Source organism: Paroedura picta, chromosome 7 (assembly GCF_049243985.1).
Source record: "Paroedura picta isolate Pp20150507F chromosome 7, Ppicta_v3.0, whole genome shotgun sequence".
NCBI classification, from domain to species: domain Eukaryota; kingdom Metazoa; phylum Chordata; class Lepidosauria; order Squamata; family Gekkonidae; genus Paroedura; species Paroedura picta.
The window spans coordinates 114310354-114332632 of NC_135375.1; the positions used below are offsets into that span (position 1 = coordinate 114310354).

The following is a 22279-nucleotide window of genomic DNA, read 5'->3' on the forward strand; positions in this document are numbered from 1 at the left end:
TATTGGTAATGCTATGCACACTGGTGCTTTCCCCTCACAGGAATTGGGGTTCCCAGGCCTCTTCCGATGTCACCAGAATTGACATATCTATTAGACCCACCCCACTCCCGCCTACATTTGACTTTCACACATTGCTATAAACGCCACCCTCTTGGGGGGGGGGGGGGGGCTGGCAATCTCAAAGAAGTACAAAATGATCTTGTTTCATCAGCAACAAGACCTGCACTCTGGGCTGACAGGTGAGTCTGACACGTGACCCAGCTGAGGTTCAGCACCGCATGAACCAAGAGCTCTTGCCTCACCCGTCAATCAGGCCCTGGTCTGATCTGCTCACAGAGCAAAGGGTAAGTGTTACTATACAAAACCTGCTAGCAACGCGAGGAGGTATTCTGGGAGTCCTTTCGGATGCCGTGAGGTGCTGCTTGTCCGCTTGCGGCGTCATGGGGCTGAAGTTTCTCTTCACTTCTGGCATCTCATTATCCTACATCAAAAATGTGGAAGTTAATTTTTGCCCCACAGCCACTGACTGAACCATCTTCAGTCTGTTCTCAAGAGACCACAACTGACTAGGCTTAAAAAATAAGTGACCCCCTGAAAAGTCTCTGCATCTGACGCTGTCAAAGGTCTTGTGGCCAAACAGTTCTGCTCTGGCCTGCAGGCTTTGGTCCTCCCTGCCCTCCAGGTTTTCCCCCACACCTGCCTTCCCTCTAGATGCCCCTAGCCACTGACTGCGCTCCCCTTCCTCCTGCTGTTCCTCTTAAAATGGTGTGTCCAGGACACTGGAATTCTACGTGGCACAGAGAACCACTACCAGGATCCAAACTTACAAAATATGACAAAGAAAATGTTCACAAGCATACTTTTAGCACAGTACCAGACTGAAGAAGGGATTCAAAAGAAATAGGTAAAATGCAGTTCATCCCTCCCTCCATGCAAGCCCCATCAGCTGGTCTGAAATAAAAGGGTGCGGGTTTAATTGTAACTAGTAGGTTTAATGCTAGTTATATGGGAATTATTTGCAGGGTGATAGATTGAGGGCTGGGATGACAGATAAATTGGGCAATATTAATCTGGCAATGCACAGGAGGGGACAGGAAAGAGGGGCAAGGAGAGGTTAGAGCAGGGGTGGGCAAACTGTGGCCCTCCAGATGTCCATGGACTACAATTTCCATGGACTACAATTCTCGTGGGAATTATAGTCCATGGACTAGCCCCTGGGTTAGAGGTTCCAGTCAATGAGGGACATGGGAGGTACGGCAGTGAGATAAAGGTATTGAAATGGCAGGGTGTATGGATATCCTCGAACCCTTTCTAACATTTGTCTCATCCTTAGAGATGCAAGGGGAGGGGCCAACTCTGGTGTCTTGGAATGCCAGGTCTATACATAACAAGTATAGTTCTGTTCTGCAATTGTATTTTGCAGAATATAATATAGACTAGGCCCCCGTGAACAAGACGCCCTCCCGCGTGAGGGAGGGTGAGACAGCTTCCCACTCCCACCCCAGTTACTCGGTTCCTCACCAGTCACAGACCTCAGGTGGGTGGGGAGTTGCAATACTGGTCTGGGAGGTTTTCTGTGACACAGCACTCATAGAATCATAGAATCATAGAATCCTAGAGTTGGAAGGGGCCATACAGGCCATCTAGTCCAACCCCCTGCTCAACGCAGGATCAGCCCTAAGCACCCTAAAGCATCCAAAAAAAGTGTGTATCCAACCTTTGCTTGAAGACTGCCAGTGAGGGGGAGCTCACCACCTCCTTAGGCAGCCCCTTCCACTGCTGTGAATTTTTTCCCCCTGATATCTAGCCTATATCGTTGTACTTGAAGTTTAAACCCATTACTGCGTGTCCTCTCCTCTGCAGCCAACGGAAACAGCATCCTGCCCTCCTCCAACTGACAACCATTCAAATACTTAAAGAGGGCTATCATGTCTCCTCTCAACCTCCTTTTCTCCAGGCTGAACATTCCCAAGTCCCTCAACCTATCTTCATAGGGCTTGGTCCCTTGGCCCCAGATCATCTTCGTCGCTCTCCTCTGTACCCTTTCAATTTTATCTATGTCCTTCTTGAAGTGAGGCCTCCAGAACTGCACACAGTACTCCAGGTGTGGTCTGACCAGTGCCGTATACAATGGGACTATGACATCTTGTGATTTTGATGTGATGCCCCTGTTCATACAGCCCAAAATGGCATTTGCCTTTTTTACCGCTGCATCACACTGCCTGTTCATGTTTAGTTTACAATCCACAAGTACCCCAAGGTCTCGTTCACACACAGTGTTACCTAGAAGCGTATCCCCCATCCAGTAGGCATGCTTTTCATTTTTCTGACCCAGATGCAGAACTTTACACTTATCTTTATTAAATTGCATCTTGTTCTCATTTGCCCATTTTTCCATTGTGTTCAGATCTCGTTGAACTCTGTCTCTATCTTCCGAAGTATTTGCCAGTCCTCCCAATTTGGTGTCATCTGCAAACTTGATGAGTAGTCCCTCCACCCCCTTATCTAGATCATTAATAAATATGTTAAAAAGTACCGGGCCGAGCACCGAGCCCTGAGGTACCCCGCTACTCACCTCTCGAGTCTGATGAAACACCATTGACAACAACTCTTTGAGTGCGGTTCTCTAACCAATTCCCTATCCACTTAACTATCTGAACATCCAGATTGCAATCCTTCAATTTATCCATCAGAACATCATGGGGAACCTTATCAAAAGCTTTACTAAAATCCAAGTAAACGACATCAACCGAATTTCCACGATCCAGCAAACCTGTCATTTGGTCAAAAAAGGAAACCAGGTTGGTCTGGCAGGACCTGTTGGAGACAAATCCATGCTGACTTCCTCAGCAATGATCCCTAAGCCACCTCACGTCAGTCTTAGCAAGAATAGTGGGGCTACTACTATCGTTGTGCTTTGCAATAAAGAAACTTTTCTTTCTTACGGAAGGAAATTGGCTAAAACCTCACAGATTGCTACGACTACCTATACGTTCCTGAAATCCGATTGTTTGCACCATCATGTCAGACACTGGGGATGAGGAAACAAAAGCTTTCATGAGGTGGAAACCCACAAAAGACAAGGGAAAGGTGGCTGGAGGGTCGGGTATGCACCCCTACATGACCTCCTTTACCATAGGCACCCCTTTGTAAAAGCAAGGTGCAGTTGGACAATAGGTAAATTCTTGGACAATAGGTAAAGTGCCAGAAGTTTGGAGGCAGGCAAATGTTGTTCCCATCTTCAGGAAGGGGAAAAGGAGGTCCCAGGTAACTATAGCTTTTTAGAACAAATCAGAACAAATCAGCAGCAGCTAAACGGATGGCTGTAATTACTAAGACTCAGCATGGCTTTCTCAAGAACAAGTCATGTCAGATTAACCTGATCTCTTTTTTTGAGAAACTACCATGCTAGATCAGGGGAATGCTATGGACATTGTTTACCTTGATTTCAGTAAAGCTTTTGATGAGGTTCCAGATCATATTCTTATTGACAAATTGGTAAAAGGTGGTATGGATCCATAACTGTTAGGTGGATGGAGAACTGGTTTACAGATCACTACCCAAGGGTGCTTATAAATGGTTCATCATCTTGGAGAGGAGAGACGAGTAAAGTTCCTCAAGGACCCCAATTCCATGCTCAGATAATGCCCCCCCCCCCAAGAAAAGCCAAAATCCATGGCCATTCTGGCCTGGAAAAAAATTGCCTCCTAACTCCAAAGTGGAGAGCAGCATTTCCCTGGATATGCAAGAAAGGGCCACAAGAGGCAAGCATGGACACAATTCCTTTTGCCCAGCCACTCACAATCTGCCTAAATTCACAGAATCAGCATTAAAAACTCTGCTTAAAACTTCCAGAGATGGAGAACTCACCACCTCCCAAGGAAGCCTGTTCCACTGAGAAACCGCTCTAACTGTCAGGAACTTCTTCCAAATGTTTAGCTGAAAATTCTTTTGAATTAATTTCAACCCATTGGTTCTGGTCCAATCTTCTGGGGAAACAGAAAACAACTCTTCTCCATCCTCAATGTGACAGCTCTTCAAGTATTTGAAGATGGCTATCATAACACCTCTTAGTCGTCTTCTCTCCAGGCTAAACAGCCCACGCTCTCTCAACTTTTCCTCATACATCTCGGTCTCCAAACCCCTCACCATTTTCGTTGCCCTCCTCTGGATGCACTTCAGTTTGTCTACATCCTTCTTTAATTGTGGTGCCCAAAACATGCCCCACAATGGTCCTACTATGTCCTTACTCTTTTTCTTACTTTGAACATAACTAAAGGACCCTTTTTGATTGTGTTTAGCATTTCTCACTAGCCTTAGCTCATACTGAGCTTTAGCTCTTCTAACCCTCTCCCTTCAATCATTGGTTATTTGTTTATATTCATATTTGGTTATAAGGCCCTCCTTCCATTTCCTAAATAATGAGTCCTTTTTTATTGCTCAGATCTTTTGAAAACTGTTTATGAAGCCACCCTGGCTTCTTTAGTCTCCTCACATTTTTTCTTCACAAGGTAATTGTTTTGATTGTGCCTTCAGTATTTTACTTTTAAGAAACTCCCATCCCTCTTGAACTTCCATCTCCTTATGTTTTTCAGACCATTGAATTCTACCCACCATAATTTTAAGTTTGTTAAAATATGCTTTCCTGAAATCCAGCCTATATGTACAGTTGTACATGTACAGCCTATATGTACAGCCTATGTACAGTTTTTCTCTTCCACAAGACTGTACATTCCAAAATTACATGGTCGCAGACATTGCAGAGATCAAGGGCATTTTGAAGCATTTTTTGCCAGAGTTATTGTCCTTAAGGAGTCATTTTAGAGACAAATGGGGCCTTCTCAAGCAATGTGGCTTTTAATCTTGCCGCCCTGCAGTTTCTGGTCCTCAGAGTCATTTTACTGCAGGCTGGGCAGGCCCCAGTAACAGGCTCTTCACCCAGGCACAACAAGCATGCTGTGTGGCCATAATTTTGTGCCATCTTGGCAGCCCTTTCAGGGCCCTTTTGAAAGAGTGCCATTTTGTTATTTCTCTTCTTTTTTTGAAGATCAATTTTCCCTCAGACACTCTGAGGCAATGAAATCAAGAAGGACAGAGATAAAATTGAAAGGGTACAGAGGAGAGCGACGAGGATGATCTGGGGCCAAGGGACCAAGCCCTATGAAGATAGGTTGAGGGACTTGGGAATGTTCAGCCTGCAGGAAAGGAGGTTGAGAGGGGACATGATAGCCCTCTTTAAGTATTTGAAAGGTTGTCACTTGGAGGAGGGCAGGATACACACTTTTCTTGGATGCTTTAGGATGCTTAGGGCTGATCCTGCGTTGAGCAGGGGGTTGGACTAGATGGCCTGTATGGCCCCTTCCAATATGATTCTATGATTCTATGAAATCAGTTCACTGAGGATGTCTTCTCTTGTCAGCAGCAAGAAGAGAACTCCCAGATCACATGACTTTGGGGTTGAAAAGAGTGAAAAGTATTCAGAAAAGCTTGGCAGGCCTGCTGAATTGCAGTTCCATTTTGGGACAGCACAGAAACTATGAAGATGAACTGGGTTTGATTCCCCACTCCTCCTTCATATGTATCCAGTTGGATGACTTTGGGCCAGTCCCCATTCTCTCAGAGTCCCCTCAGCCTCCCCTGCCTCATGGGGTTTCTGTTGGCTCCCAGGATGTCTAATCCTTTTTAAAGCCTCTTGTCTTTGTGGGTATCACCATATCCACGATGTCATTCACTGCCTGAAGGAGTACTTAATTTTACCAGTTATGAATCTATTGTCCCAGGTTCTAATGGAATAGAAGAGAGAAGGTTTTCTCTGACCACTTTCTCCACATCATCATCAGCTTCACAATCTCAATAATACTGCTAAAAGAGAAAAATGAGTTGAGAAAAAAATTACCTCATTGTCTCCATCCATCCCACTGCTGACACTAAGAAAACTTCGAGTGCTGGATCGGTTACTTGAACTACCTGGTTGGAAGAGAAGACCAGCAACTATGGTTGGGTGTCAAGCATTTTCCGCACAAAGCCAGTTTACCTTTGAGAGACCACATGTCTGCCCCTCCCACTCCTCTTAGGCCTCCCTTAGAAAGAGAGGCCCCATTCAAAGCAGACACAGACACCATTTTGTGCTATGTCCACAAGGAACGCTGCGGCCACTGCCCTCCCCACATGGCTTGGCTGTTTCTTCCCTCCAGCAGTGAGGCTGGCCAGAGCAGTATTTTAAGTGAGAAGGGGCTTTTCTGTCATCCCCCCCCAAAGGAAAGCACATGTACCCCCACGGACTCCTCTGCATCGCTCTTGGAAACGCCTCCCTCCCCTTAGTCAGGGAATGTTAGAGGCTCCTTCACAGCAGGCCTGAAGGGAGGGGGGGGGAGTTCAGTTATCTGAGGCAAAGTGAGGGAAGTTTCTGGATGGGACAGTTAGGCCTGTGCAGCCCTTTCTGCCTGGGGAGCTGATCTTTATACTCTGCAGATGAGTTGTAATTCCAGGAGCTCTCCAGGCTGCACCTGGAGGTTGGCTACGCCTGGGTAGGAAATATTCCTGGAGGTTTGGAAGTGGGTCTTCAAAATGGTACAATGCCTCAGAGTCTGGCTTTCAAAGGAGCCATTTTTGCCTGCAGAGCTGATCATTATAACCTAGAGCAGTGGTTCTAATGCCGCGACCTTTTAACACAGTTCCTCATGTTGTGGTGACCCCCAACCATAAAATTATTCTTATCATCATAATCCTTTTGTCTGGTTTTGCCTGGAGAACAGGGCTCCTTTCTCGGGATGCCAGCCTCCAGGTAAGGCCTAGTGATTTCCGGGAATCACAGCTCTTCTGCAGGACACAGAAAGCAGTTTCCCTGGATAAAAGGGCTGCTTTCCCAGGATGCCAGCCTCCAGGAGGGGCCTGGAGATCCCCTAGAATTACAGCTCCTTCACAGGCCAGAGAGCAGTTCCCCTGGATAAAAGGGCTGCTTTCTCGGAATTCCAGCCTCCAGGTGGGGCCTGAGGATTCCCTAGAATTGCAGCTCCTCTGCAGGCCACAGAGAACAGTTCACCTGGATAAAAGGGCTGCTTTTTTGGGATGCCAGCCTCCAGGTGGGGCCTGGAGATCCCCTGGAATTCCAGCTCCTCTGCAGGCCACAGAGAGCAGTTCTGCTGGAGAAAGCAGCTGCTTCAAAGGGGAGAGAGACTGTATGTCATCGCCCCCCATTGAATCCCCTGTCCTCCCCAGGTTCCAAGCCCCAAAATTCCCAAGAGTTCCCCGACCTGGATCTACCTTCCCCCCAGGCCCTCTGCACATGCTCAGAGTCCCCTGTCCACCTGCAGCAGCTCCAGGACCTCAAAGACACTGGGTGCCTCTCTCTATCTTAATCACTCTCTTCCTTTCTACCTCCCTCTCTCTTTGCTATTCCCCCCCACCGTTAGAACCTGTTGTATCAGCTACAACGGGCTTTAATTCTAGTATGTATGCGTGTATGTGTGTGTATGTGCAAATATTTAAGAATCCAGTTGCAGCATATACACAACCTTCCCTGAACCAGGGTGAGAGTGGCAGAACTGACAACTGACATCGTCCGTATTCCCCTCCTGAATTGAATCAGCCTTGTTTTACATGCCCCTCTCTTTCCCAAAGCATCCCGGCTCTTCCTTGGATGGCTGCCTGCTTACTTGCAGAGCTAGATGAGCTTTCTGTCTTCCAGGCTCCTCGCTGTATCTCTCTACTTGGTGGGAAGATACTTTTCCGAGGGCCAAATTCATATATGCCACATTCTGGATTCTTGGGGGTCTTCTGAAGATGTCCCAGAGGCACAGTGATTTCCAAGTCTAGGGGAGAAACAGGATTATTCAAGAAGTGTTTACAAGGATGACTATGGACTTGTAGTCATATGATAAATGAAACCATTTGAGATCATAGACCTTTAAAGGTTGGGGTGAGTCCTCCTTGTGCATGGAGCTGATACTACGATTGCAGGGCCATTTGGCTCACTTGTTGAGGAGCCATGAGCAGGTTTTTCGGGTTCCCTGAGCCCTGCCTGCCCCCGGGGTCACTGTAGGTGGGCAGGTAGTTGTGAGTTCCTGCATTGTGCAGGGGTTGAACTAGATGACCCTGGAGGTCCCTTCCAACTCTAGGATTCTAGGATTCAGGCTTTCCTACTTCTGTCTGGCTCCAGCTTTCGTGACACCTATTTTGGGGTGGTGCTCACTGCCCCCTATCAAAATTCCAAAGGTGCCCACGAGCTTTAAAAGACTCAGTTGCCCTTCCCATCCCAAGGCATAGCCATGCACAGTTCAGAGATCTACATGCAGTTCTTCATACAGTCCTGACGACAAGGACGTGGGAGTGGGCACCAGCAAAGGAGGTCCCCATGAACATCTCCCCACAGGAGGGCAGTCTGACCAGGTCTTTCGCATAGCAGACAGCCTTCTAATGGATCACATGCTCCCAACTACTTACAGTCTTTTACCTGAATGCTTGCTTGCCTTTTGCTTTTCAAGTTGCCGCCGAGTGATGCTGTCACGTAGTCTTTTCAAGTTTTCCTGAAAATGCAAAATGGTGTTTTCAGGAACTTGGATAAAAGTGTGTATCTCTTCATATGTGCTTGCCAAATCAGTTAAGATCAAGTGAAGTTCAGACAAGAGCTGTTCTGCTAGTCAAGTGAGATTTGACTTAGCCAGTTAAAAGCAACAAGGCTCTCTTGCGTCTTCCATGGCCCTTGGTCCGCGTTTTATTTATTTACAAATACGTACCCAGCCCTTCCTTTTGGCTCAAGGCAGTTTTTCTGCACTTAGAAACATTTTTTTCTGCTCCTACATTTTCAAATCAATCAGTTTATAGCATTATTATGTCGCCATTCTAGATAACTCAGATCCTTACAGTGGTGAACAATTGAAACTATTAAAGCTACACTATTAAAAATACACATCTTCAAATCAATCAAAAGCATCAATTAAACAAAACATGTAAAACACATAATGGCTATTGTGTTTCATTCTATTTGTTTTTACATTTGTGTTTTATTATTGCTCTGGTATAAGACCAACATAAACAATTGTAACTTGAACATCATGACTATTCTCCCACGGTCTCCTCTACGTTTATTGATTGATGGCACAGCTTATATTGCAACCTGTTATTCATGTTCTTTGTAAATCACCCTGAGCCACAAGGGAGGGCGGTATAGAAATCTAATCTAAAAATAAATAAATAATGCAGATCCTGTTCCCTGCTTGCAGGGGAACCCGTTCCCCTCAAAAAATGCTTGTGCAGCTGCAAAAGTCTGCCAGTTTTGACCGTATAGCCAAGTGGAGATCAAGTTTTGCAATCACAACACTTGTTGTAGCTAATTGGGACCATTCTGCATACGCCTTATGACTACTTTGCCCTCATGTTCTTGGCCACTAAAAGGGGCATATGGTGATCCTTTGTGAACCTAGTTTGGTTGTGCACTGATCTGGACCTCATCTGATCTCAGAATCGCCATTGCTCCTTCCCTAATGAACATCAGAAATTTCAAACATAGATGGGCTTTCTCCAGGGCAAAGATGGACGCTTCCCCAACAGCCGTCTAGTTTGGGAAGTATCACCAGCAGCCTCTACATCTGAGATCTTGCTTCTGGGCAGACGTCGTGGAGAGAACCTCTCATATTTTGTTCCGTTGTGCATTATACGAAGCGGAAAGAAATGAGCTCATAATGACCCACCCTTTTTCACTTCAAGCTCTTGGATAACTACGTGAAATATGCAGATGGGCGCCTGCTAAAATTACTTTTGGATTTAAAGTCAAAGGTGATTTCAAATGCAGGTGCAAAATTGTGCTTCTTAGCATTTAGAAAATGGATAACTTTATACAAAATGGGTAATTTCCTTGTTGCCGTATTTTTATACTCTGTCATCGATGTATCCATTTTTATCTGCGTATTTTAAGAATCATATAATCGAATGTACTTTGCTGGGTTTTGACCATATTACTACATCTATCTATCATCTGATTTCAGAAGCTAAGCAGGGTTGGCCCTTGAATGGAAGACCACTAAGGAAGTCCCAGAGGGCTATGCAGGGGCAAGGCGATGGCAAAGCACCTTCCAACGTTTCTTGCCTTAGCTGCAACACGGCGGCACTATTTGAAAACAATTTCCCAGGAGGCAACTGGCAAATGGTTCCCTGTCCAAGCTTGGACACCAAGAAAGGCAGACAAAGATCTGTATGAACGTGGGCAGTTTAACACTGCAGCTGCTTAACTGCAGTTTATGCACAGAAGCACTTTCTGAGCCATGCACCTGCTGAAAACGAAATGAGTCCGATCTCTTTTTCTGGTTCAGCTGCCACTCTTTGAAATGCAGGATGGCTTCATCCACGGTGAGCATCCCCAGCTTCACTTGCTCCTGCAGCGTTATCAGCTGCCTTTGCCCAGGAGTCTTCATCCCAGCAAATGGATCATATATACTGGCTTGAGAATGAACTCGCAGAGCTTTGGCTGCTGACTCTGGAAAAGAAGAGAAGCACTTGAGCATTTCCACCTTCAGCTGACATCTCAAGGCAGCTCTAGCATATGGCTTATCCAACACAGCCTGTTCCTTGACATAGGTGTTGTGGTTCACTGCAGCAGTGGGAAGTCCCAGACCCCCCTCCCAGCACAAGCCATGAACTTGATGGTGGCCTTTATAGGCCATCTGCGCTCAACTTGGACAAACCTCCCATCATGAAAAGAGTAACATTGGCCTGCTTATAGGGCTGGGTGCTTCAGCACCCGAAGCGGCTGATTTCTCCCGGCACAGCCCGCACTGCACCACGGGGGGGAGGGGAGGCATGGGTGTCAGCATGCCAGTGGACACTGTCACCCGTGCCTCCCCTCCGCCCCCCTGCAGTGGAGCGTGGACTGCGCCGGGAGAGACCGGCCGCTTTGGGCGCTGAAGCACCCAACCCTAAATTGTCTCTAAGAATGTTTTAGCTAACACAGAATTGTGTCCTGCTGGCAAACAAAGCAGTAGCAGAATAGTTCTGCCGCATGGGGGAACCGTGTGTGTGTGTGTGGGGGGGGATTATTCTGCAATACCTTCCTGCAAAATAAAAATGAATGTCCTGGTCAGCCCCACGGTGTGGCAAAGCACCACGAAGCCCAATGGGGCATTCTTTGCCCCATCTGGCCCATCAAAGGGCAGGGACCATGACAGAAGAATTTCTCCTGCCGAAAACTGGAGCTAATAGGGGCAGACTTGGGCAATACTGATACAAGCCCGCCTGGGCTACTGGGCTTTAGTTCTGGCAACGTATTGATTAGGTCCATTCATGTGCTTTCCACAAACTGATCTTTGCATCAAGTCAAAATTCGTTATTGGGGCGATCAATAGAACCTCACACATGGCTGCTTTTGGAGTAACTATGATGGATGGAAATCAGAAAACCCTCCAAACAAGTGCTTTGGACAATGCACAGAATGCCCTAATTCTGACTCACCTGTCCTAATGTTCTCTGAAGACACATAGAGATTCCCAGGCCTTTCTTGGTCTTTTCCTGCAAATACTAGACAAAGGCAAGTTACTCAAGACATGAGACCTCCTTGCATATTCATAGCAGCCTTCAAGCCCGCCCAACTCAAGGTCTTGTTGTGGACCAGGGGCGAATCTCAGTCCCCCATTGTGCAGCCTCCAGACTGCTGAGTATGAAAGATGAGCTAAGCAGCATTGTATGAGGTGAGTCTTGACAGCCAGGACTAGGGCAAATTGGGATCACTACTGTAGCCTGTGGAAATACTGCAGAACAGCTAAAAAGCTCAGGGGTCTAAAGAAGCTTGGCGTTTTCCCTGGATCCCATCAAGCAAATCGTGCAAGAAAACAAGACCTCCAGTTATGAATTGGCCCAAACTCAACAGCATCAGGACTGAGGTATGAACTTCAAACATTTGTTGGCTAGGACCTAGGCAGAACCCCCCAAGTGAAGTTAATGGTGGTAGAAGAACGACAGAGTAAGGATTAATCTGTATTACATGAACTTATTCTGTATTGCATTAACTCTTTCCTGCCCCCATGGTGATTCACTGTTAAGGTAATGGAAGAAGCATGGAGAACTGTACTGCTAAGCAGCCACCTAAGCACCAAAATCCAGAGCTATAAATCATAACTGAGAGGGTGGCACTGATTTCCACACAGTGTTTGCAGATCATTTTGAGACATTTGGAGGATGACATAATAAAGTGGCCCCAGCCCTTGTCCAGATACATGGCGTACAATGGGGTGTTTTTCCTCCCAGAATCGCCTTTGGGGCTTGGACTAGAAAATCCTGGAGGTTGTGAGTCGGAGGTTGGACTGGGCACTGGCCAGCCCCTGGAAGTGCATGAGGCCCTCTACTGGGCTTACGGCCAGGAGAAGGATCCATGTCAGGGTTCTTGCTCCTATGAGCAAATACTTCCCCATCAGAGAGACTCACAGGATGGCTGCTGTGATCATCACATCATGATGCTAAATGTGTGCTAGAGTAGGGAGATCCTTGCGTGGACATCCAAGCCCCATCTGGAGATGCTTCTTTATACGAATATATGAGAGTGTCCCTGGACAGGAGGCAAGGCCAGATGTGGCTGCAGCCTGGAAGTTGTCTTATACCAGGGGTGGCCAATCTATGGCTCTCCAACCGTCCATGGACTACAATTCCCATGAGCTCCTGCCAGCGCATTCAATTCAATGGGGATTGTAGTCCATGGACCTCTGGAGAACCAGAGCTTGGCCACCCCTGCCTTATACTATCTTATCCTGAATGAGGCCACTGGTCCATCAAGGCCAGTCTCTCCTCCGACTGGCAGCGACTCCTCAGGGGTTCAGGCAGAGCAAGGTCTTCCCCATCACCTACTGCCTGGTCCTTTTAAACGGAAGATGCCAGAGAAAGCACCTGGGACTCTCTGCAGGCCAAGGCACTGCTGTGCTGCTCAGCTACAGCCTCTCCGACAGGAGTTGGGAGAGCTTCCACCCCAGCCCCTCTGTTGTGCTTTTGACTCTCAGGCAGTCGGTCACCTTTATGAATGTAGGATTCTTTGTCCTGCGGCTTGGTGGGATCAGGTCTTGGCACGGGAACCGGGGGTCTGTTGACCACCTCAGAAGAAAAGTTGTCCTCCTCCACGGTGTGATACACATCTTCATCTTCACACAGGTGGTCGATAGCACCTTGGTATTCTGGCTTAGCCACACTTACACCTAGGGAGAAAATTAATAGTAGAGGGAAAGCCCTGCGGAGCCATCGACTGTGTGCACTTTATTTTAATAAAAGGGCCGGGGAAGGGGGGCACTGTCTTTTCAGTTGCTGGTCTGACTATCCCAACACGCTGAATTAGGAAGAAGGGGAGAAATGGGAAAAGCTGCCTGAAGAAGGAGGCCTCTCCGGAGGGTCTCCTCCAAGTTGGGTAATTGTGATTAGAATTGTGACCGTTGCCGCTTATATATGTTATACGTTGTATGATGTAATTTGTCATTTGGGGTTTTATGGGGATTTTATTGTGTTTTTAACTGTTTTATGCTGTAAAGCACCCTGAGAGCTAATTGGAGAATGGCGGTCTAAACATTTAATAATAATAACAACAACAACAACAACAACAACAACTGCTGTCAGCCACTGATGACAGATTTGCCCGTTATTCTCTGAATGTGGACATCTTCATTGTTCACAAAATGTTTCCCATGTAATTCAATCAAAGTGAATATAAGCTAATCCAAATTGTTGTCTTTTCCTATTTATCTCTGGAACGTCTTAACCATTTTCATTATGCTGCATATGTTAATTTACTCTCACACTTTGCCTATAAGACTGACCGGATTACTTCCATCCCATGAAATGTGCATGCCCGTGAAACTCATACCTTGAATAAAACTTGGTTGGTCTTAAAGGTGCATGACTGGACTCTAAATTAGTTCTAGCCAAGGTGAGTAATGCTCTTCAAAATAAGCAGGCAATGAGTGAGCATCCAAATCTTCCACAGCTTGTGAAACTACGATGAGACAAAGTTTGAGTCCGATGGCACATCTAAGACAAAGTTTTATTCACGGTAGAAGCTTTCACGTGCGTGCACGCGTCTTCAGATGCAGAAGTTCCTGAGCTCCTTCGTGTAGGAAGGGGGGTAGGTTAGTTGCCATGAAGAGCAACAGATCTTATTAACCTTCTTCATCCCATCTCAGCTACCAAGGCATCCTCTTAAGGACTCCTGGACTAAACACACACTTTGATTTGCCCAATTCTAAAGCAAGGCCTTCAAAGGTTAGAACAGCCTCCTGCATTGCCAAAGCACAACTAAAAGGTACTCGGGACCTGCTACATATCTAGTCTCTTTGCCTGGGGTCAGATGAGAGGATATCTGCACCAGGCAGATCAAGACCCTTTTGTGCTCACCTTCCAAGAACCTGCGCATCATGTAGTCCTTTGTGGCCCGAGGGTTGCTGGTATCTGACTGGAACATTTCTACATCTGGAAAATTGAAACTGAAATATATTCTCTGCATTCTTTCGAAAATGTTGTTTTCAGTCATCAAAGGTCCCTTTCCCTCACAACTAATCATTTCCTCTATACCAGGGGTAGTCAAACTGCGGCCCCCCAGATGTCCATGGACTACAATTCCCAGGAGCCCTTGCCAGCATTCGCTGGGGAGAACCGTGACTATAGTCTATGCCAGGGGTAGTCAAACTGCGGCCCTCCAGATGTCCATGGACTACAATTCCCAGGAGCCCCCTGCCAGCGTTCGCTGGCAGGGGGCTCCTGGGAATTGTAGTCCATGGACATCTGGAGGGCCGCAGTTTGACTACCCCTGCTCTATACAGCAGCCACCAGCTTGTTCGCGTACTCAAAGTGCAATCGCAGGAACTAAAAAGTGAACGAGTCAACAGAAGTTACAAAGAAGAAGCGACAAATCAAGGGTCAGCAGGAGCTACTTGGAAATACAACAAACTAAGTAATCTTAATTGACTGGAATCAGGAATCAACAATTTTTCGGGGGAAGACCCCATTTTTAAAATTAAAACATCTGTACAAAAATGAAATGGGATGTGAAAAAAGGCAGAACTCTAGCTGTGGGAAGGATATGCCCACATAGCAGGATATGGTAATAGCAGTGCAACCAATAGCAGTGCAACCTGGACCAAGCAATGCAGAAAAACAGACATTCCCCCCCCCCCAAGCAGGTATATCAGCAGCGCTTTGCCAGCTCAGAATGAGTAAACTGGCCCTATACTCAAAACAAGTTCTAACAAAGGCACAAGAAAACACTGGGATGCAGCAATATTATGCAAATACTGTACATTCCATCAAAAAATGGATAGTGAGTGTTTTTTTGGGGGGGGGACTCTTTGCCTTTTTTCAGGTTCAATGCGAGAAAGGAAGAAAGGTTCAAAACATAAACAGAGAAAAACAGAACCTTTCCAAGGCAATTGGTACAATAATTTTTATATATCAATAATTTTTTAAGGACCAACCAAAACGGTTTCTAGATATACTCCGTTTTCACAATTTTTCTCCAGTGGTTGATTCCTTATACTCTTATCAAGCAATTTTTATATATATAGATAGGCCACCGGCTCTGTAAAGTATTGTGGGGAATGTCAGTCAAAAAACAAGGGAATGTTTTTTGAGAGCTGGTTAGCGTGTCTGAGCAGGACGTGGGATGACCAGGCCTGACTCTTCTGCTCCATTGAGGGAGCTTGCCAGATGACCTTGGGCCCATCACTCTCTCTCGGCCTTACCTGTTTTAAGAACCAAGTGGAGGAGGGGGCACGGGTGTGAAAAGCTACTCTGGATCCTCAATCAGGGAGAAAAGTGGGTTATAAGTAAAAAAATAAACTGACTGCAAAGGCAGCTTCACATGCCATGTGGCTGTTTTTCGTAATTGACACCTTGGTGGCCTACCAGAGGGATGTCCTGCTTACTCGCACAGCTTCTTCCATGGCCGGGGCTGCTGCCAAAACAAAACTTCACATCCCGGAGTGGAACTCTACACTTACACAAGTCTTCTGAGGCTCCAGGGACCAAGCCCGCCATAGACTCATAGAGCTCCTCATCGCAGCCAGGATTCAGAGAACATTTCATCAGCAGGTCAGCGGAGCGGTGAGCCATGGACTCATACATGGAATCGTCTTCTGTCCCCTCCATCCATTGTTCTTTTATGTGGCTTTTCAACATGTCTGCTGTCTCCTAGGAAGGGAAGAAAGCCAGAAGAATCCTTTATGAGGCAGCAGCAACCGGCATGGCACCAGGCAAAACTCACAAAGCACAGTCAATCGGAATTTAGCCTCATCAGGGTAATGCTACAAGCCCTAGATGAAAGGCCATGTCCAGCCTGCATGTGAGGATAAGGGAAAGGGAGGAAGCGGGAATTTTGACATGGGGGACAAAACTGTGCTGTGGAGAGGGGATTTTTAATAAAAGGTGAGTTGTTGTCAGGTTTCTTCAGTTGCCCAGAAAACACAGTAGCTGACTTGGTGCAAAAGATGTGTTTATCCTAGAGCAAGAAAGTGAACCCAACAAGTACCTTGTCAGAACTGGGTTACAATAGAACAGGCACAGCACAGAATCAGAGTTGGAAGGGATCTCCAGGGTCATCTAGTCCAACCCTCTGCAGAATGCAGGAAATCACAATTACCTGCCCACCCACAGTGACCCCAATTTCATGCCCATCAAAAATCTCTAGAATCCAGCAGGGCCTGGAGGAAATTCACCTACCATCCCTCAGGGGCGACCAGCAATTCTGCCCCCCCACTCACCATTTGCCTAAGCTCATAAAATCATCATTTCTGTCAGATGACTATCTAGCCTCTGCTTAAAATCTTCCAAAGTTGTGGATGCCATTAAAAGTTTTTGTACTGTTGTATCGTATTGTAAATCTTCCAAAGCAGGAGAGCCTCCAACCTCCCACAGAAGCCTGTTCCACTGAGGAACCTCTCTGTTGGGAAGTTCTTCCGGATGTTTAGCTGAAAATTCTTTTGAATTAATTTCAACCCAATATAACAACTTCACACCCCCTCCCATGAGAACCCAAGGAATGTGGAAGATCTTTAAAGGGATATAGTGAGGTGCTTTAAAGACAGATTATGGTGCTTGAGGCTGTGGCACTGTACTCTGGAGATAGGATTGGGGGAAGGAGAGGTGTGAAAGGGGAAGGGGAGGGAAGAAAGCTAGGTGCAATAAACATTCTTGATCAATTCATCAAACAGAATCAGAACAAGTGGCAGTACAGCATTCTGATAGTTGTGTGCACAAGAGACCTAGCAATCACAGAATCATAGAGTTGGAAGGAGCCTCCAGGGTGATCAAGTCAAACCCACTGCAGAATGCAGAAAATTCACAACTTCCTGCCCACCCACAATTACCCTAATTCCATGACCAAATGGTCCCCCCCTCCCAGTTTCCCTTCTGAGGTTTGCCTCTTTGTCTCCCACTATCCAGTACGGTTATCACAATGTCAACTTGCTGCCTTGTGCCCCAGTAAAGGAGTAGTTACTTGCCCTCCCCATCATCTTGCTCCCCCCTTCCTCCTGGAGTTCCTCTTAAAATTCAGCAGAGAGGAAACTGAGGGTGGTTATGTGATTAACCAGTTTATTCAAAGCATCGAGTCAAAGCAGGTTCCGAGGTGATCACCTTGTTTTCGTATTTTCTTCCCCAGGGACTCAACGCGTTTTCTGTGTTCGCAAAAATTAAAATTACCATCTTGTATCCAATACACTGATATGTCATTATTATTATTACAACTTCGGGTAAATATAATAATTCATTAACAGTCTGGATTACTCTTGTTTTTTATAAACGGACTAAGAGGGTAGATTGGTACGCTGTCTCTTTAACGGGTGGAAGTGAGAAAAAGACTGAATCATGCTGGTTGGTTTAAATTACGGAACAATCTGAAGGCTGACTGCATAGACCAGGGGTAGTCAAACTGCGGCCCTCCAGATGTCCATGGACTACAATTCCCAGGAGCCTCCTGCCAGCATTCGCTGGCAGGGGCTCATGGGAATTGTAGTCCATGGACATCTGGAGGGCCGCAGTTTGACTACCCCTGGCATAGACTATAGTCACGGTTCTCCCCAATGTCTGTGTGAAAATACAAAAACCTTTTGGGTGTGGTTGATATTATTAGGTAAGTTTTATTTAAAATTAGAAGAGAAGGTACATAATAGTTGTTTGATATTTTAAAAATGCATTTTATTTATATCCACAGACAGAAAATATTGAAAGCTTGAATTATACTGAGAATTTCTTTATTGGAAACCAACGTAGGCTGCATTCATGATTAATTATTATATTTACATGAAGATGCAATAATAATGACGTCAATGTATTGTATACAAGATGGTAACTTGAATTTTTTTTAAACACAGAAAACACATATTGAGTCACAGAGGAAGAAAATACGAAAACAAGGTGATTACCTCAGATCTTGCTTTGACTCGGTGCTTTGAATAAACTTTTAAATCACAAAACCATCCTCGGTTTCTTCTCTGCTGCAATGCTCCTCGTGAAGTAGCATGTCCAAGACAGTGGAGGTCTGTGGTAGAGAGAACCACTAGCAGGACCAAAGGTTCTAAAGCATCTATTGAAAAGCAAGGATTCACAAGCCCACTCTTAGCACAGCACCAGATTGAGCCGGACATTTAAAAGAAAAGGGTAAAGCACAATTCCTCTCTCCCTTGCTCTAGACATGCCCTATCAGTTGTTAAATATACAGCCTGACTCCTTATCTTGGAAAGGTAGAGGATTTTACAGGAGTTCTATTAGCTTCAATTCTCCTTCAGGTGTGCAGGCCATCTCACAGCAATGGCTGCCCTTCACCGCCTGCTTCGATGGAATCTGCCCCAAGGGGCCCTTCCTTCTTGCTCTTTTATCATCTCTGTTTCTTCTGACCAGGTCAAGTAAAGTTAAAGAAGTATTTCCAGAAGTCTTAATTCCCTGCTTGGGGGCGGGGTGGGAGGGGGCAGGCAAGGACTGGACCATCCCATTGCCTCTAATTAGAATTTCTTAAAATGTGGCTGAAGTGGGGATGGAAAGAAGCTGAAATGACTTTTCTCCTCCTGCCTGTTCTCTGCCCAGAGTGGAAAGTCTTTAAAACTCAGCGTAAAGGTTTAATTCCACCTTCCAAAGAAAAAATACATTTCTTCACAGGGAATCCACTCAGTTCTGTAGCCATGCTGGTCTGAAGCAGGAGAACAAAGTTTGAGTCCAGACAAGCCCCTTAAAGCCAACAATGTTTTATTCAAGGTATAAGTTTTTTGTGCATGCACATTCCAGCTCTTCCTGGCAATTAACAACCCCCCACACACACACACACTTTCTATATGTAAAGGTTGAGGATATTTAGCATTTGGTCTTCATGGTTCCCTACCATGATCCTAGCATTAGGATTCTGAATGCATTTTGCTCTTTTTCAACTCTCACGCAATGGGGCTGAGTTGACGGAAAACAGAGTGCAAACGGTCCCTCTTACCACATATTCATCAATGAACTGCCGGAGATCTCTGAAGCCCTGTTTCTCTGCAATGCTGTTGGGGTAGTGACCATACTTGTTAGCAACACTGTAGGCTTGCAATGCTCCTGGACAGGTAAGTAGCAGGGCTGTGAGGTTCTTCAGCCCATATTTTGCAGCAAAGTGCAACAGGGTAGGCAGCTCTTCATCCCTCTGATCTGTTTAAAAAGAAACCACACATCGTAAAAGGTGACACACACAGTGACCTTGTAACAGGTGATGGAGAGAGGGCTGAACTGCTCAGATCTTACTTCTCCTCAGCCTTCTCTTGTGAGGGAAATTATGCTCAACATGGCAAAAGCATTTCAAGTGATGAGGGATGGGAGTTGTGGCTTAGAATCACTGTAGAGGTAGTCCATAGTTTCTTTAAATGAAACCGAATCCTCTGGGCCAGATGAACTGCATCCAAGGGTACTAAAAGAACTTGCAGATGTAATTTCTGAGCCCTGCGGGGGCACAAGGAGGCAAGTGGTCTCTTAGGTATGTGAGACCCAGGCCATATATGGCCCTGAAGGTTAAAACCAAGACCTTGAACCTGATCTGGGCTGCAACCGGTAGCCAGTGAAGTTCCTCCAGTACTCACTGTATATAGTCCTCTAAGATGTGCCTTTGAGAACCCTAGCAGCTGCTCTCTGCACTAGTTGCAATATCCGGGTCAGCGAGTTACCGAAATCTAGTCTGGAGGTGACCGTTGCATGAATCACTGTAGCCAAGCAATCTGAGGATAGGTAGGGTGCTACCCCTGTGACCTGACCCACCAATGATAAGGAGGCATCCAGAATCACCTCCAAATTCCTGGCCGAGGGCAGGATGTTAAATTGCACCCCTGCCAGAGTGGGAAGGTGCACCTCCTAAACTGCCACCTTTCTGCCCAGCCACAGGACCTGCATCTTGGAGGGGTTGAATTTCAGGTGACTCTGTTCCAACCATCCAGCGACAGCTTTCAAACATCTGGTGAATGTATCTGGGGGTGGGGGGGAGTCCGGCTGGCCATCCATGCAAAGATAGAGCTGACTGTCATATTGTTGACAACCCAGCCTGTAACTCCTGACAAGCTGGGCCAGAGGGTGCAAAAAGATGTTAAACAAAGTGGTAGAAAGTATCACCCCCTATGGAACTCCACAGTGGAGTTGAAAGAGACATGATAACTCCCCCTCCCCATTGTCAGCCTTATTAATTTTCTATCTGCAGGCTTCTAGGGCAAATTATTGACTGTTTGTTGGTATGCTTGTTTAAATTGCTTTTCATGTTTGCTCTAAGGTTGTTTTTTTAACTTCTTAAAATCTGGTGCTAGTTTTATGAATTATTTATATAAACTAGTACAGAGAAGAAAAAGATTGCCCAAACTCAGAAGGATGGCAAACGGAATCAGACTAGCCAATAAAGAATTAGGTTCACAAGATGACTTTGATATAATGATTGAAAAGCTTTCTAAGATTATCTCTAAAGAAATTAGTTCTTTCTCAACAGAATTTAAACAGAAAGTCCAAGTGTTCAAAGTCAGCTACTAAAAGTCCACCAGGCAGACCAAAAACCCAAAATCAAACAAGCACTAACAAAGATTGATGAAATTACTCTTGGGTTGTGGGACCTAACTAAGCAAATTCATGAAATCAAGGGAAGACAAAAAGACTTCAAGAAGATTCAGGGCCATTTCGCACGGGGATCTTTGTTGCAAATTGGTCACTGAATGAAAAATCGCCATTTAAAATAGTGGAATTCGTCGTTTTGCACACCTGGCTTTGTAGTGGAATCAGTTGCGTTTTTTAGCGTTTCCCACAGGCTTCCGGTCTCGGCAGAAATCGCTAGAAAGGAAGCGCTATTGCCAAGCTCGTCCCGCCCCTGGCCGTCAAGCAGCCAATGGGCAGCAGTTAGCATGCTCCCAAACAGCCCCTTTCCCTTTAAGAAAGGTTTAAAAAAAAAAAAAACAGACCCATAGCAACGAATCTAGGTAGATTCCTTGCAACGGAGAGACCCATCCAGCTGCCTAATGTGAGCTGTCGTTTGATTGTATGATTGTTGGCACGCTGCCTCGAGTGATAAAAAAAAAATCCCCGCCCCCCTCTCACGGCCCCGATTTTGGGCTGAATTAATGTGTAAAAAATAAAGGGACTTTATTTCAGCAAACGGGCTTTTATGTGGTTTGTGCTTAGTGACTAAAGGTGAAGGACTGAAGCCAGGGAAGCCTCTAAACAGAAAGAGGCTCGCCGGTGCGTTTATCCCCGCTCGCTCCGAGAAAAAAAAATGGCGATCGCTTCGCCGGAAGTTTGGAGGACAGGCTCAGGAGGAGGGACTTTGAAGAACCCGCAACAATGGTAACGCACAGGTCTTTAGCACTAGTGTTGCAGATTGGTTGCAGGAGTGTATCGCTATCCGGAGGGTGAATCCACTTTTCTGGATTCCCCTGAAAGCGCTAAAACGAAGCGCTTTTTGCTGATCGGTTTCAGGAGTGTTGCAGATTGTCTACGACGTCGTGGGTAATGCCAAATTAGTAGCGTTTTCAATTAGCAACCATTGTGCTATTTTTAAGCCGTGCGAAATGGCCCTCAGAATCAACAAAAGAAAGAACTACAAGAAGCAAGCCTGGAAATTGAAAATATTGAAATAAAATAAATGACCAACAATTTAAGATTCAGAAGAATTATGAAAGAGCAACTGGGTGCACATTTGGACCTGGAAACAAAGCTTAGAAAAATATTACAATTTTTTTAAAGTAAAAGGGGACTTCCCAGAAATAGTTTATAGGAGAAATACAGGATCCAATTCTGTCAAATGTAATACATTACCATGGGATATTTTAGTTTCCTTTGC

General features: G+C 45.8%; 1 protein-coding gene across 2 annotated transcripts in view; it reads right to left on the reverse strand.

Moving 5' to 3' along the window:
- The window catches only part of PIK3AP1 (phosphoinositide-3-kinase adaptor protein 1), a 63131-nt gene that overhangs the window by 2899 nt on the left and 37953 nt on the right, over positions 1 to 22279 (reverse strand). For both annotated transcript variants that reach the window (XM_077346048.1, XM_077346049.1), the window contains 10 exons: positions 19430 to 19626; positions 15957 to 16146; positions 14356 to 14430; positions 12990 to 13169; positions 11443 to 11508; positions 10266 to 10471; positions 8453 to 8525; positions 7656 to 7811; positions 5897 to 5967; positions 366 to 481 (listed from right to left, as the gene is read on the reverse strand). In XM_077346048.1, coding sequence (XP_077202163.1) covers positions 366 to 481; positions 5897 to 5967; positions 7656 to 7811; positions 8453 to 8525; positions 10266 to 10471; positions 11443 to 11508; positions 12990 to 13169; positions 14356 to 14430; positions 15957 to 16146; positions 19430 to 19626 — 1330 coding nt within the window. The remainder of the gene's footprint in view (positions 1 to 365; positions 482 to 5896; positions 5968 to 7655; positions 7812 to 8452; positions 8526 to 10265; positions 10472 to 11442; positions 11509 to 12989; positions 13170 to 14355; positions 14431 to 15956; positions 16147 to 19429; positions 19627 to 22279) is intronic.